The sequence below is a fragment of the Haliotis cracherodii genome, unplaced genomic scaffold (assembly GCF_022045235.1).
Source record: "Haliotis cracherodii isolate W230 unplaced genomic scaffold, xgHalCrac1.p SCAF_20, whole genome shotgun sequence".
In the NCBI taxonomy this organism is placed as follows: Eukaryota; Metazoa; Mollusca; class Gastropoda; order Lepetellida; family Haliotidae; genus Haliotis; species Haliotis cracherodii.
The window spans coordinates 5,193,973-5,207,048 of record NW_027266276.1 but is presented as its reverse complement, the minus strand read 5'-3'; the positions used below and the strand labels follow the sequence as shown (position 1 = coordinate 5,207,048).

Here is a 13,076-nt window from a genome sequence, read left to right as displayed (position 1 = left end):
TCTCAGTCCCCGTCCACCCAAGATTACCCAGTGTATCATCACCCCCAATCTGTCATGGTATTTGCCCCAGATCCATTCACCATCATATCTTAGTTTTGGAAGGGGCGTCTTTTATCACTTAGCTGGCATAGCCTTTCTCTCACTCATGAACTTGAAGTCAACTACCAGTCCAACCCCTGAAGATCCAGGGTAGAATAAGTCTTAAGCAACCCATCCTTGCCGTAAAAGGCGACTATGCTTGCCATAAGAGGTGACTAACGAGATCGGGTGGTTAGGCTCACTGACTTGGTTGATGAATTGCATGGATCGATGCTCATGATGTCAATCTGTGGATTGTCTGGCCCTGACTTCATTATTTACAGTCCCCATCATGTAGCTGGAATATTGCTGCGTGCGGTGTTAAACAACAAAGAAACAAAGAAACAAACTACCAATCCAACGATCTCTTCTAAAAAGTTCAAAACAGATATATACATGAAAATCATGAAGTCTCTCATCTACAAGATGCCCAATGATTGTATATGAGACAGCAGTCTACAAGTAGAAGACTGGTGACATTACTGCTTGTTTCAGCATGTTCAGTCAGGAAAGAACAGTGTAATTTGATTGGACTCCACTTTAGCATCAGGTCAATCATATCAGACTCAACATACAGCTATGTTGGAAGATGGTTCCACAGTGTTCATGAAAACAGAATGGAGATATAAGACCCTGGATTATCAAGGATTGTGTCAGCCACCTGCCAGCCAGTCACTTTCATGCATCATCTTTTAAGATCCATAGGGACTAGATCACTACTGTGGGACACCTCTAATCCACACTATAGCTTTGACAACATCACAATTCTAAACTGGAAGGTTTCATTTTTGTAGGATGTCAAGACATATCAGAATTCTAAACATCAAGATGTCACTCTTGTTGGATATCCTCAACTTATTAAAATTCTAAATATTAAGATGTGCCAAACTTATTAGAATTCTAAACATCAAGATATCACTCTCGAAGGATGTCTCAAAGTTATTAGAATTCTAAACATCTAGATATCACTCTTGTAGGATGTCACAAACTTATTAGAAATCTAAACATCAAGATATCACTCTAGTATGATGTCCCAAACTTATTAGAATTCTAAACATTAAGATATCACTCTAGTAGGATGTCACAAACTTATTAGAATTCTAAACATCAAGATATCACTCTAGTAGGATGTCACAAACTTATTAGAATCTACACATCAAGATATCACTCTGGAAAGATGTCCCAAACTTATTAGGATTCTAAACATCAAGATATCACTCTAGTATAATGTCCCAAACTTATTAGAATCTAAACATCAAGATATCACTCTTGAAGGATGTCCCAAACTTACCAGAATTCTAAACATCAAGATATCACTCTAGTAGGATGTCACAAACTTATTAGAAATCTAAACATCAAGATATCACTCTTGTAAGATGTCACAAACTTATTAGAATCTAAACATCAAGATATCACTCTGGTGGGATGTCCCAAACTTATTAGAATTCTAAATATATAAGGATGTCCCAAACTTATTAGAATTCTAAACATCAAGATATCACTCTTGAAGGATGTCCCAAACTTATTAGAATTTTAATCAAGATATCACTCTTGTAAGATGTCCCAAACTTATTAGAATTCTAAACATCAAGAAGATGTCAGATGGATGTTTTCCTCACTTCTGTTTGTTGAATTCATCCTCTTTAATCAACTCATGTTTGTTGTGGTTATTTGTTATTAACTGACGTACGGTGGAAGGAAAAGTCCATGCTTTGAAAGAAATTTGAACGAGAGAAAGAAAGAGTTCCATATTTGGGCATCAGAGGTTCCATGTGTCATTGTTAAAGTTTAGTGAGAATGGGGACTCTTCACAATAACTTCACAAGTGGTAGGAGTAGAAATTACTGGCAGTGAAAGTAAAGGGAGTTACAGTTGTGATGGGCTAGGAAAACTGTGAGTACAGTATACTGTACTTTGTACCTGCTCAAGTCCCCCTCTGGATGCTGCCTTTGTTGATGTTAAAGATGTTTAAGATGTTGTGTATAGACTACATGCCATATTTATGTGTCAACTTTGATCGGCTGCTTAGTACGTCCACGAAGGGCAGTCCCTGTGCAGGGTTGTCAGATCATTACCATGTCGGTATTCTAGCCGAGTACAGTATTTAAACATGTGAGTGACAGGGGAAGAGATATCTCCTGTGGAAGCAGTGATGTGTACTAGACGACTTGTTATTAAACAACTGTACCACCCAGGGTCCGTTCCTCAAAGCAATCTTTGTGCTGAGGCAATCGTAACTCCCATACTTTAACATGCCAGTGCTAAGATGGCTTTGTGGAAAAGGCACCCGGATCCACTTGCACAAAACAATCTTAGCGCTAAGATGCTCGTAACTCCCATACTTTAACATGCCAGTGCTAAGATGGCTTTGTGGAAAAGGCACCCGGATCCACGTGCACAAAACAATCTTAGCGCTAAGATGCTCGTAACTCCCATACTTTAGCACAGCCTTACGATAGTTGTAGCGCTAAGATCGCTTTGTGCAAGTGGGCCCTGGACACAGGGTCATTCCTTAACTATTTCTAGATCAATAAATATCATATCGTTGTCACAAATGACCTATCCTATATGTCTCTATGACTCGTGATATTATTACATCTAGAAGTATTTAACCCAAGGTACTTGAGTCATTTAGTTCTGTCACTATGTTAGTAGTAATCAACACCTGTTTTTAATCATGTTTGAGGTTTGTATTAATTTTATCAAGCTGTGTACAAAAAAAAATATTTATTTTCACCATTTTTGGTATGTTTAGATAAACATTTTCCACAAAGCTTGTATTGTCATTATTTTCATGGTGGCCTATGGGAGTGTCTGTTGGATTTGGTTGTAGCCAATCCTGGCTCCAACTCTCGCCTCAGACAATATGACTGATGATCCCAGCCGAAGCCATTGCTGTGGTGATCCCTAACAGAAATATAGATGGGTACGTGTGTCTACTTGCCTGGATGTTTTAACGACTCACTCAGCAATATCCCATCTGATGAGGGTGACCTGAAATAATGGAGTGGCCCTGATATTGTGAGAAGCGATCCACGCCATCTTGGTCCGACCACACACAACCACATCACTGTGTCGGATACCTGGGTCAACTTGCACAGAACAATCTTAGTTACAATCGATCTTAGGTGGCTACAATCAACTTCATAATCACCATACAATTGTCCTATTTCACTTTCACAAACCAATCTTAGAGGTTGTAGGATGGCTTGGATTCAAGATCGCAATCTTAAAGATTTACCATGTTTGTAGCGCTAAGAGTGTTATTTGCAAGTGTTCCATGATCCCAGTCATCGGCCCTAACCAGCAGTACATGCTCCTAGGATTTTATTCTAACCAAGGAATCCCAACTTAACTTTTTTGGGGTTTTGATATAAATATTTCAGTTCAGTGGTAACACTATAATTGTTATTTGCAAGTGTTCCATGATCCCAGTCATCGGCCCTAACCAGCAGCACATGCTCCTAGGATTTTATTCTAACCAAGGAATCCCAACTTAACTTTTTTGGGGTTTTGATATAAATATTTCAGTTCAGTGGTAACACTATAATTGTTATTTGCAAGTGTTCCATGATCCCAGTAATCGGCCCTAACCAGCAGCACATGCTCCTAGGATTTTATTCTAACCAAGTAATCCTAACTTCACTTTTGGGTTTTTTAATATAAAACATTCAGTTGATTAACATTGATAGCATTGACTGGCTGTTGAAGCACACATTCCGGCGTCTACAGGAGTGACAAATCCAAGAGTTCGTAAAATCACAAAAACATTCAAAAGCTGTCCTCTGGAAACTATGATATGACACTCGTCATAGGCGGATCCATTCGTGACCACTCGCCCCTTTCCGTAACCTGCAAGAAGACTCGTCCCCCTCTCGATGAATGTTATGTGCGAAAATACGACAAACCAATCGGAATGCGCGTATGATTTCAAGTTCTTTGTCAAATAATCCCTCAGAAATAATTTTGCATCTAAAAATATACCCAAGACACAGTGAAATGTGTTCAATCATACTGCATAATGCCGCACGTCCAGATGTCCTTTAAATTGCATCTGAAATATATATAATATATGGGGAAATATATGTGAACCATTACTCAACGAGTTGACAATTGTTTTAGGTATGCCCGTTTGCGCTAAGACGGAACCTAGTTGCAAAAATGGCCACGAGAGGAGCACGAGTCGCTATTCGGCTTGTCCTGGAATAACACGAGTTGGTCACGAATGAGGCGGATCCAGAGTCCTGGACCCGCCCTTACTTATAACCGGGAATGTATTACCTCTTTTCACAACAAATCTATAGGTCATGGTAAATGGTCATTCCTATTATCACATACCATTATTCATCTAAATGTAACGTTCGATAAGGCGTCCGTTTCGTTCGGTTCTTTTCGGCTTTGAAGCATTGGCGAAAGTCTTGAAGTATTTGAAGTATTCTGTCCCGCCTTCAAAATAATCGGGGGCGGTCGGGCAGCCTACTGCTTAAAGCGTTCGCTCGTCACGCCGAAGACCTGGGTTTGATTCTCGACATGGGTACAATGTATGAAGCCCATTTCTGGTGTCCCTCGCCGTGATATTGCTGGAATATTGCCAAAAGTGGTGTAAAACCACACTGACTCACTCAAAATAATCGATAATATTTAAAAATTAACACGAGAGAAATAGCTATAACTGGTCGGTGGCTATTTTTTCGTGCTAATTTTTAAATATTCCGTGTTTAAAGTTTACTGCACCAATGACTTTGGAAATGTTTAATCTTATTAATGTTTAAGGATTTTTAAATCATATAATTATATTTTCATTGGAAACGGGTTCGCATTTATGGGTACGAGCCATCCAGTTGATTGGTACAAGTAGGTACGGGTTATCAAACACGTGGTAACGAGTCAGCCAATAACGTTTGGGTAACAGATCTCCGTGGGCACGCCTTGTCCAGTTCCCATCCAACAGTATTGACGTGAGAAAACTTTCCGGGAAGTGGTATTCCCCAAACCTCTGCCAATCGGATGTCTCTGTGTGTTGGAACGTCCATACGTCATTGTTACTAACATAAATGGACTTGTTGTATTTGCCTGTGTCTCTTTATTATATAATCAAACAATCATAAACATTATATGGCGTCCACATTGTTTATTTTTCGGGTCCACATGAAGCGGTGGTGGCATCTCATAAATGAACACCGGGATATATTAGTTTATCTCCATGAATAATAGGATATATTAGGTTATCTCCATTAACACCAGGATATATTAGTATTTTCTCCATGAAGACCGGGTATATTACTTTATCTTCATGGACACTGAGATACATTAGTTTATCTCTATGAACACCAGGATATATTAGTTTATCTCCACAAACACCGTGATATATTAGTTCATCTCCATGAACACTAGGATATATTAGTTCATCTCCACAAACACCAGGATATATTAGTTTATCTCCACAAACACCGTGATATATTAGTTCATCTCCATGAACACTAGGATATATTAGTTCATCTCCACAAACACCAGGATATATTAGTTTATCTCCACAAACACCGTGATATATTAGTTCATCTCCATGAACACTAGGATATATTAGTTCATCTCCACAAACACCAGGATATATTAGTTTATCTCCACAAACACCGTGATATATTAGTTCATCTCCATGGACACTAGGATATATTAGTTCATCTCCACAAACACCAGGATATATTAGTTTATCTCCACAAACACCGTGATATATTAGTTCATCTCCATGAACACTAGGATATATTAGTTCATCTCCACAAACACCAGGATATATTAGTTTATCTCCACAAACACCGTGATATATTAGTTCATCTCCATGAACACTAGGATATATTAGTTCATCTCCACAAACACCAGGATATATTAGTTTATCTCCACAAACACCGTGATATATTAGTTCATCTCCATGAACACTAGGATATATTAGTTCATCTCCACAAACACCAGGATATATTAGTTTATCTCCACAAACACCGTGATATATTAGTTCATCTCCACAAACACCGGGATATATTAGTTTATCTCCACAAACACCGTGATATATTAGTTCATCTCCATGGACACTAGGATATATTAGTTCATCTCCACAAACACCAGGGTATATCAGTTTATCTCCACAAACACCGTGATATATTAGTTCATCCCCATGAACACCAGGATATATTAGTTTATCTCCACAAACACCGTGATATATTAGTTCATCTCCATGAACACTAGGATATATTAGTTTATCTCCATGAACACTAGGATATATTAGTTCATTTCCATGAACACCAGGATATATTAGTTTATCTCCACAAACACCGTGATATATTAGTTCATCTCCATGAACACCAGGATATATTAGTTTATCTCCATGATCACCAGGATATATTAGTTTATCTCCACAAACACCGTGATATATTAGTTCATCTCCATGAACACCAGGATATATTAGTTTATCTCCACAAACACCAGGATATATTAGTATATCTCCATGAACACTAGGATATATTAGTTTATCTCCACAAACACCATGATATATTAGTATATCTCCATGAACACTAGGATATATTAGTATATCTCCACAAACACCGGGATATATTAGTATATCTCCATGAACACTAGGCTATATTAGTATATCTCCACAAACACCGTGATATATTAGTATATCTCCATGAACACCAGGATATATTAGTATATCTCCACAAACACCAGGATATATTAGTATATCTCCACAAACACCAGGATATATTAGTTAATCTCTACAAACACCGTGATCTATTAGTTCATCTCCACAAATACCAGGATATATATGTTTATCTCCACAAACACCGTGATATATGAGTTCATCTCCACAAACACCAGGATATATTAGTTTATCTCAACAAACACCGTGATATATTAGTATATCTCCATGAACACTAGGATACATTAGTATATCTCCACAAACACCGTGATATATTAGTATATCTCCACAAACACCGTGATATATTAGTTTATCTCCACAAACACCAGAATATATTAGTTTATCAACATTATCACCCGGATATATTAGTTTATCTCCATGAACACCAGGATAGTTTATAATCCACCAACACTGGGATATATAAGTTTATCTCCACAAACACCAGGATATATATGGGTTTATTTACATTAACACCCGGATATATTAGTTTATCTCCATTAACACTGGAATAAATAACAATTTTTAGGTTATCTCCATTAACACCTCCATATATTATTTTTTGTCCATTAACACGGGATATAGTAGTTTATCTCCATCAACACCCGGATATAGTAGTATATCTCCACAAACAGGGGAGTATATATTAGTCTATCTCCATGAACACTGGGATATATTACCATGTCTCCATCAACACCGGGATATATTAGTTTATCTCCATGAACACAGCGATATATGAGCTTGTCTCCATCAACACAGGTATATAATAATGGACGACATGATATGGTCAATTGACCCGTGAGGCTTGACATCAATGACGCACTAACAAAGCTACATTACTACACGTACCCCTTGGTAATCATGATGAGAAAATCTCGCCCATAAAAGTCCATGATGGCTATCAAATATTGCTATCGCTAATATTTCCCGTCGACGGAATCAGAGATCGCTTGGAATACTGTTAATATAATACCTCAATCAAGGGTGACGAACAGATACTAATCTGCTAGTTCACACCCGGGCGGTTTGCACGTTCAGCCACTACAACCCTCTGCCTCAGCCTAGGGGGTGGGGATGTGGACGGTCACCCCGGGGGGATGGTCAACGTTTCGCCTGATGAGCCGTGAAGTGATAAGCTGGATGATGATTAGGCAGGGTATAAGAAGCCTTGACCAGTCCGTAATTGACCACTGACCCTTCCTTTCAAGCACCTGTCTGATTATTGCAAGACCTGAAAGAGCATGACGCCGACGTTTCTCCTCTGCACAGTCGTGTTGATGTGTATCCAAGTTTCACATGCACAGTTCACGCAGTGAGTTTTGGCAGTTGTACACGCTCGGCTATACGCCTTTCATATTTGCATAGAAAGTTCCGACTTACAGTTTAACTTTCTACTCCAGGTGTATGTATATCTGCACTATATCATGGTATTTATTGTCGGACGATAGAAACACGGGCAGATATTGTCAGCAGATATTGAGTTTTAATCCTTTTCTAAATCAGCAGTTATTTTCCGAGGTTGGGTTCCAAAGATACCGTTTCCTTGACTGAGTGACTGAGTGAGTATGGTTTTACGCCGCCTTTTAGCAATATTCCAGCAATATCACGGCGGGGGACACCGGAAATGGGCTTCACACATTGTACCCATGTGGGGAATCGAACCGGGGTCGTCGGCGTGACGAGCGAACGCTTTAACCACTGGGCTACCCGACCGCCCCACCGTTTCCTTGAAGACTGCAAATACTATAAACACCCACGATAATATCACTTGATACTTCTGTGACCTGCCTGATTGTAACATTATTGTGCTGATGTGTTCGGCGCTTAATTTATCATGCCACATCAATAGCGTGTTATATATCTCATGATTTCTACATAATATCATAATAATTATTTAAACTACAAACATTGAATGAATATTTTATTTCATTTCAGACTTAACTCGACGCGTTGTTGTAAGTATGGCCATATATCCGTGTTACAGATTCAGTATTGCCCACTGCGGCATATAAAAACATCCAGTCACTCTGTTTTGAAACTAAATTTCTTAAGTAAAATGTCAAATACACAGATATTGAAAACAAAATGATTGACTCTCAGATAGCAAATGCACTGATGTAGCGTTGTATTTGGAGCAGGCTTAATCGGGGATTGCCTGGTCGCAATGGAGTGAGTGACTGAGTGAGCTGGGTTTAACACCGCTTCTGACAGTATTCCATTTATATCACGGCGTGTCAGCTTAATGTGGGAGGAAAGCCCGAAGTGATGCAGGTTTCAGACGTTTACCACTTCGGTGAAACCCACGAGCACGGGTATGGTGCTGACAAACCTAGAAACATAATCGGGGCGAACCGGGATTCGAACCTACAATCACAGATTTCTGGCGTGCCCAAGGGACGCAACTCTGCACAGCGAATGTGGTCACAATGGAGGCTACAGTATTGAATGGGTGACTACGCAGGATACACCTTTTCGCGAACACATGCTCATGCTCGTACTATCGACTCTGCTTTATGCAGAGATTATTGTTGAAAATGGAAAGGGTTTTGTCGCTTTATTTAAATGCATGAACACGGGTGGATCTGATGATTTTGATAAAATAAAAACGGACAAATTAAAAACAAACCGTTTTATTCAGATTACTGGAGCACCTGGGGCTCTTTCTCAACTTTGACCTCCTGTGACGCCACCTGTGGGGCTGGGGTTCAACAGCGGCAGAGAACTCGTGCCTGTCTGCGGCCTGCGTACCGCCCACCACCCGGCAGTCGCTTTCAGGAAGTCGAGCAGGAGTCGACCACGTGCAACTCGGGAATCGCGTGCTCAGGAAGTAAGTGTCACGTTTTAATGACCACAATATTTTTAACAAATATCATTTTTGGCATAACACTTTCTTAGTAATGTACAGATTCTCTTACGTTTTTGGGTTGAGTCCTGTCCCTGGATTCGAACCCACACAGAGTGAGGCGACTAATCGCCAGCACACAAAGTCAGTGATCTAACCCACTCAGCCACCGAGGCTTCCACAAAAAATGAAAGTCCGATAACCGGTAATCTAGATCACGTAAGTTGTGTACCCCTCTGACAAGGCCGAAAGCTATGAACACACGATGCCATTTAGAGAGTGGTCAAATGTAACACATGTTATATTTGGGATAACACTTTCTTAGTGAACATTTGTTACATTTGACGATTTTCTAAATGGCATTGTGTGTTCACAGCATTTCTGGCGGATCTTGTATCGTATGCCACGCAGGGGGCACGGGTGGCACAGTCGTCTAAGGCGCCGCAATTCGTTGTGCAGAGTTGCGTCCCTTGGACACGCCAGAAACCTATGATTGTGGGTTCTAATCCCGATTCGCCCCGATTATGTTTCTAGGTTTGTCAGCACCACACCCGTGCGCGTGGGTTTCACCGAAGTGGTAAACGTCTGAGACCTGCATCACTTCGGGCCTTCCTCCCACATGATGCTGACACGCCGCGATATAACTGGAATACTGTTAAAAAGCGGCGTTAAACCCAACTCACTCACTCACCCACTCTTATGCCACACCCTAAATTTTATTAAATTTTTATTTTTCACTCTTGGGAAACTCCGTTCATGCAGGAGATGCCAAGGTTTGGCCATTCATCATGTGTCAGATTCGCAAATGGGTGAGTGAGTGAGTATGGTATTACGCCGCTTTTAGCAATATTCCAGCAATATCACGGCGGGGGACACCTGAAATGGACTTCACACATTGTACCCATGTCGGGAATCGAACCGGGGTCTTCGACGTGACGAGCGAACGCTTTAACCACTAGGCTACCCGACCGCCCCGATTCGCAAATGGGATCCGATGACATGCATCAACCAGGTCAGCGAGCCTGACCACCCGATCCAATTCATCGCCTCTGACGACAAGCATAGTCGCTTCTTACGTCAAGCATGGGTTGCTAAAGGTCTATTCTAACCCGGATCTTCACGGGTTTTGGTGTGATTAAAGACAGTGGTCATATTATGTTGAAGATTCTAATGACAAGATGGTCTCACGTTATTCTCTCTGCTACAGCTATAGGAACATGGGCCACGTGGACAGCGGGCACCTGCTCCCAGTTCTGTGGTCAAGGGACACTCCACTCCACCCGGACACGACCCTGTACACCCACTGGACTCTGCGATGAACCCCTGACGGAAACGAGGACCGAGATATGTAACGGCCAAGGGGGTCACTGTAAGTATTCTCCATCTCTACATTCTTCCGGGATAACGCTTCCCACAGGGGAGAGTGAATGTTGTTTTACGCCACTTTTAGCAAATTTCCAGCAATATCACGGGGACTCTAGAAATGGGTTTTCGGCGTGACGAGTGACCGCTTTGACCACTAGGCTGTCCCACGTCCGAAATTGTACTAGTTACTCAAGCTCTGTATTGCATTTGAGATTGAATATCCGTCAGATTCATTGAGATGTCTATTGGAAATATTTGACTGACTGAGTATGGTTTTACGCCGCTTTTAGCAATATTCCAGCAATATCACGGCGGGGGACACCGGAAATGGACTTCACACATTGTACCCATGTCGGGAAACGAACCCGGGCCGTCGGCGTGACGAGCGAACTCTTTAACCACTAGGCTACCCGACCGCCCTGGAAATATTTGAGTATAAATGACACGATGTATCGTACCCTGAAGTTAATATCGCCCCCCCCCCCCCCCCCCACACCCACACACACCCACACCCCACCCACCCACCCCCCACACACACCCCCCCACACACACACCCCACACACACACACACAAACCCCCGTTCGCATAATATCGTCCCGCGTATCGTAACGTAAGATATTAACCGATGTCATGGACCTGAAGACCGATATCGTCCGACGTATCTTACCTCAGGTGAATATCGATATACGAACACATGTATCATTAGCCCGATCAGATCGCTGTTCTCACTCACTCACTCACTCACTCACTCACTCACTCACTCACTCACTCATTCATAAAGACAAAGCGACAAGTGTATAAGTTGTGATTGAAAAACGTGATACAATTTTCCAATATTTTCCAACAGGTTTCAAACCTTGCTCCCACTACCAAACCTTCATCTACACATTCGGCAACCCCATCAGCCACGTGTGTTTGCGGGGAACGTACCAGCAGGTCAGCTGCCCCTCCCAGCCCGGAGCTCTCCTCAACACGTGCGGGGCGGACTATGTCAAGTGTCAGGTCTACCGACTGGTAGAGCGATACTGCTTCAGACCCGCGTTCAAGTACACTCATTGGGGGTAGAGTTATCTGCCCTGCGGCCTGTTCTTTCAAGCGATTGTAGATTACTGGCCAATCCATCTTAAGTAAAACAGCTTATAAACAACAGTCAATTATATACAAAACAATGTTCTGTGCTAAGTTAGACTATGCGAGATTGAGGTGATGACATCACTTCCGCAACGAGGAAACAACAATCGTGTTTCTTTATCATGGGTCAGCAAAACAAAGTGTTAGTATTTTCTTATCTCAGTTTTCTCTTGTTTATGTTTTTTAAAGGTACATTATAGGCTAACACGCCAACAGTTGAATAAGAAAATTGATTCCCAGCTTCATAATATGGAACCAATGTTACTTGTTAATTATAAAGTCTTCTGATCAGGAGTTATAATTCTCTTTGTCTCTAAACACGAGACAGCATTCATGCATTGCTTACATACAGTAAGGGTTTCTTAGCTGTTTTACTTTGCCAGACCTGTCAGTCGTCTTAACACAGGGAACGTATCTTCAAGCCATTCTTCAAAGAGATTCCTGGTAGGCCTGGTAACGTCCGATGGGAACCAGAATGTGACGATGCTACACAAATCTAGTAATAGTTGTTTCTCTGTATATTATGATGACGATGATGATGATGATGATGATGATGATGTTTAATGGTGGTTTGTATAATAAATGTGTACTTTTATCCAGACTGAGTATATATTTTTTTATCAGACACACTATCAGGGTTGAATGTATAGCAAGGGCTTGTTCCCAATTCCATGGGACACATGTATAGATATCAGGGTTGAATGTATAGCAAGGTCCGTGGGACACATGTATAGATATCAGGGTTGAATGTATAGCAAGGGCTTGTTCCAAGTTCCGTGGGTCACATGTATAGATATCAGGGTTGAATGTATAGCAAGGGCTTGTTCCAAGTTCCGTGGGACACATGTATAGATATCAGGGTTGAATGTATGGCAAGGGCTTGTTCCAAGTTCCGTGGGACACATGTATAGATATCAGGGTTGAATGTATAGCAAGGGCTTGTTCCAAGTTCCGTGGGTCACATGTATAGATATCAGG

At 41.1% G+C, this 13,076-nt stretch overlaps 1 protein-coding gene across 1 annotated transcript; it reads left to right on the top strand.

The window, feature by feature from the left end:
- The first annotated feature begins 8,001 nt into the window (after positions 1 to 8,001).
- On the top strand, positions 8,002 to 12,032 carry LOC139470122 (coadhesin-like). Its single transcript, XM_071252416.1, has 5 exons — positions 8,002 to 8,072; positions 8,696 to 8,715; positions 9,399 to 9,587; positions 10,810 to 10,971; positions 11,815 to 12,032. The coding sequence occupies exons 1-5, from the start codon at positions 8,002 to 8,004 to the stop codon at positions 12,030 to 12,032; spliced, it is 660 nt and encodes a 219-aa protein (XP_071108517.1).
- The last annotated feature ends 1,044 nt before the right edge of the window (positions 12,033 to 13,076 follow it).

Excerpts from the sequence above, each read along its gene's own strand:
- LOC139470122 (XM_071252416.1), top strand. The coding sequence starts at position 8,002 with ATGACGCCGACGTTTCTCCTCTGCACAGTCGTGTTGATGTGTATCCAA. Across the intron at positions 9,588-10,809 it reads GGGAATCGCGTGCTCAGGAA|CTATAGGAACATGGGCCACG; the intron begins GTAAGTGTCACG and ends TCTCTGCTACAG. Across the intron at positions 10,972-11,814 it reads TAACGGCCAAGGGGGTCACT|GTTTCAAACCTTGCTCCCAC; the intron begins GTAAGTATTCTC and ends ATTTTCCAACAG.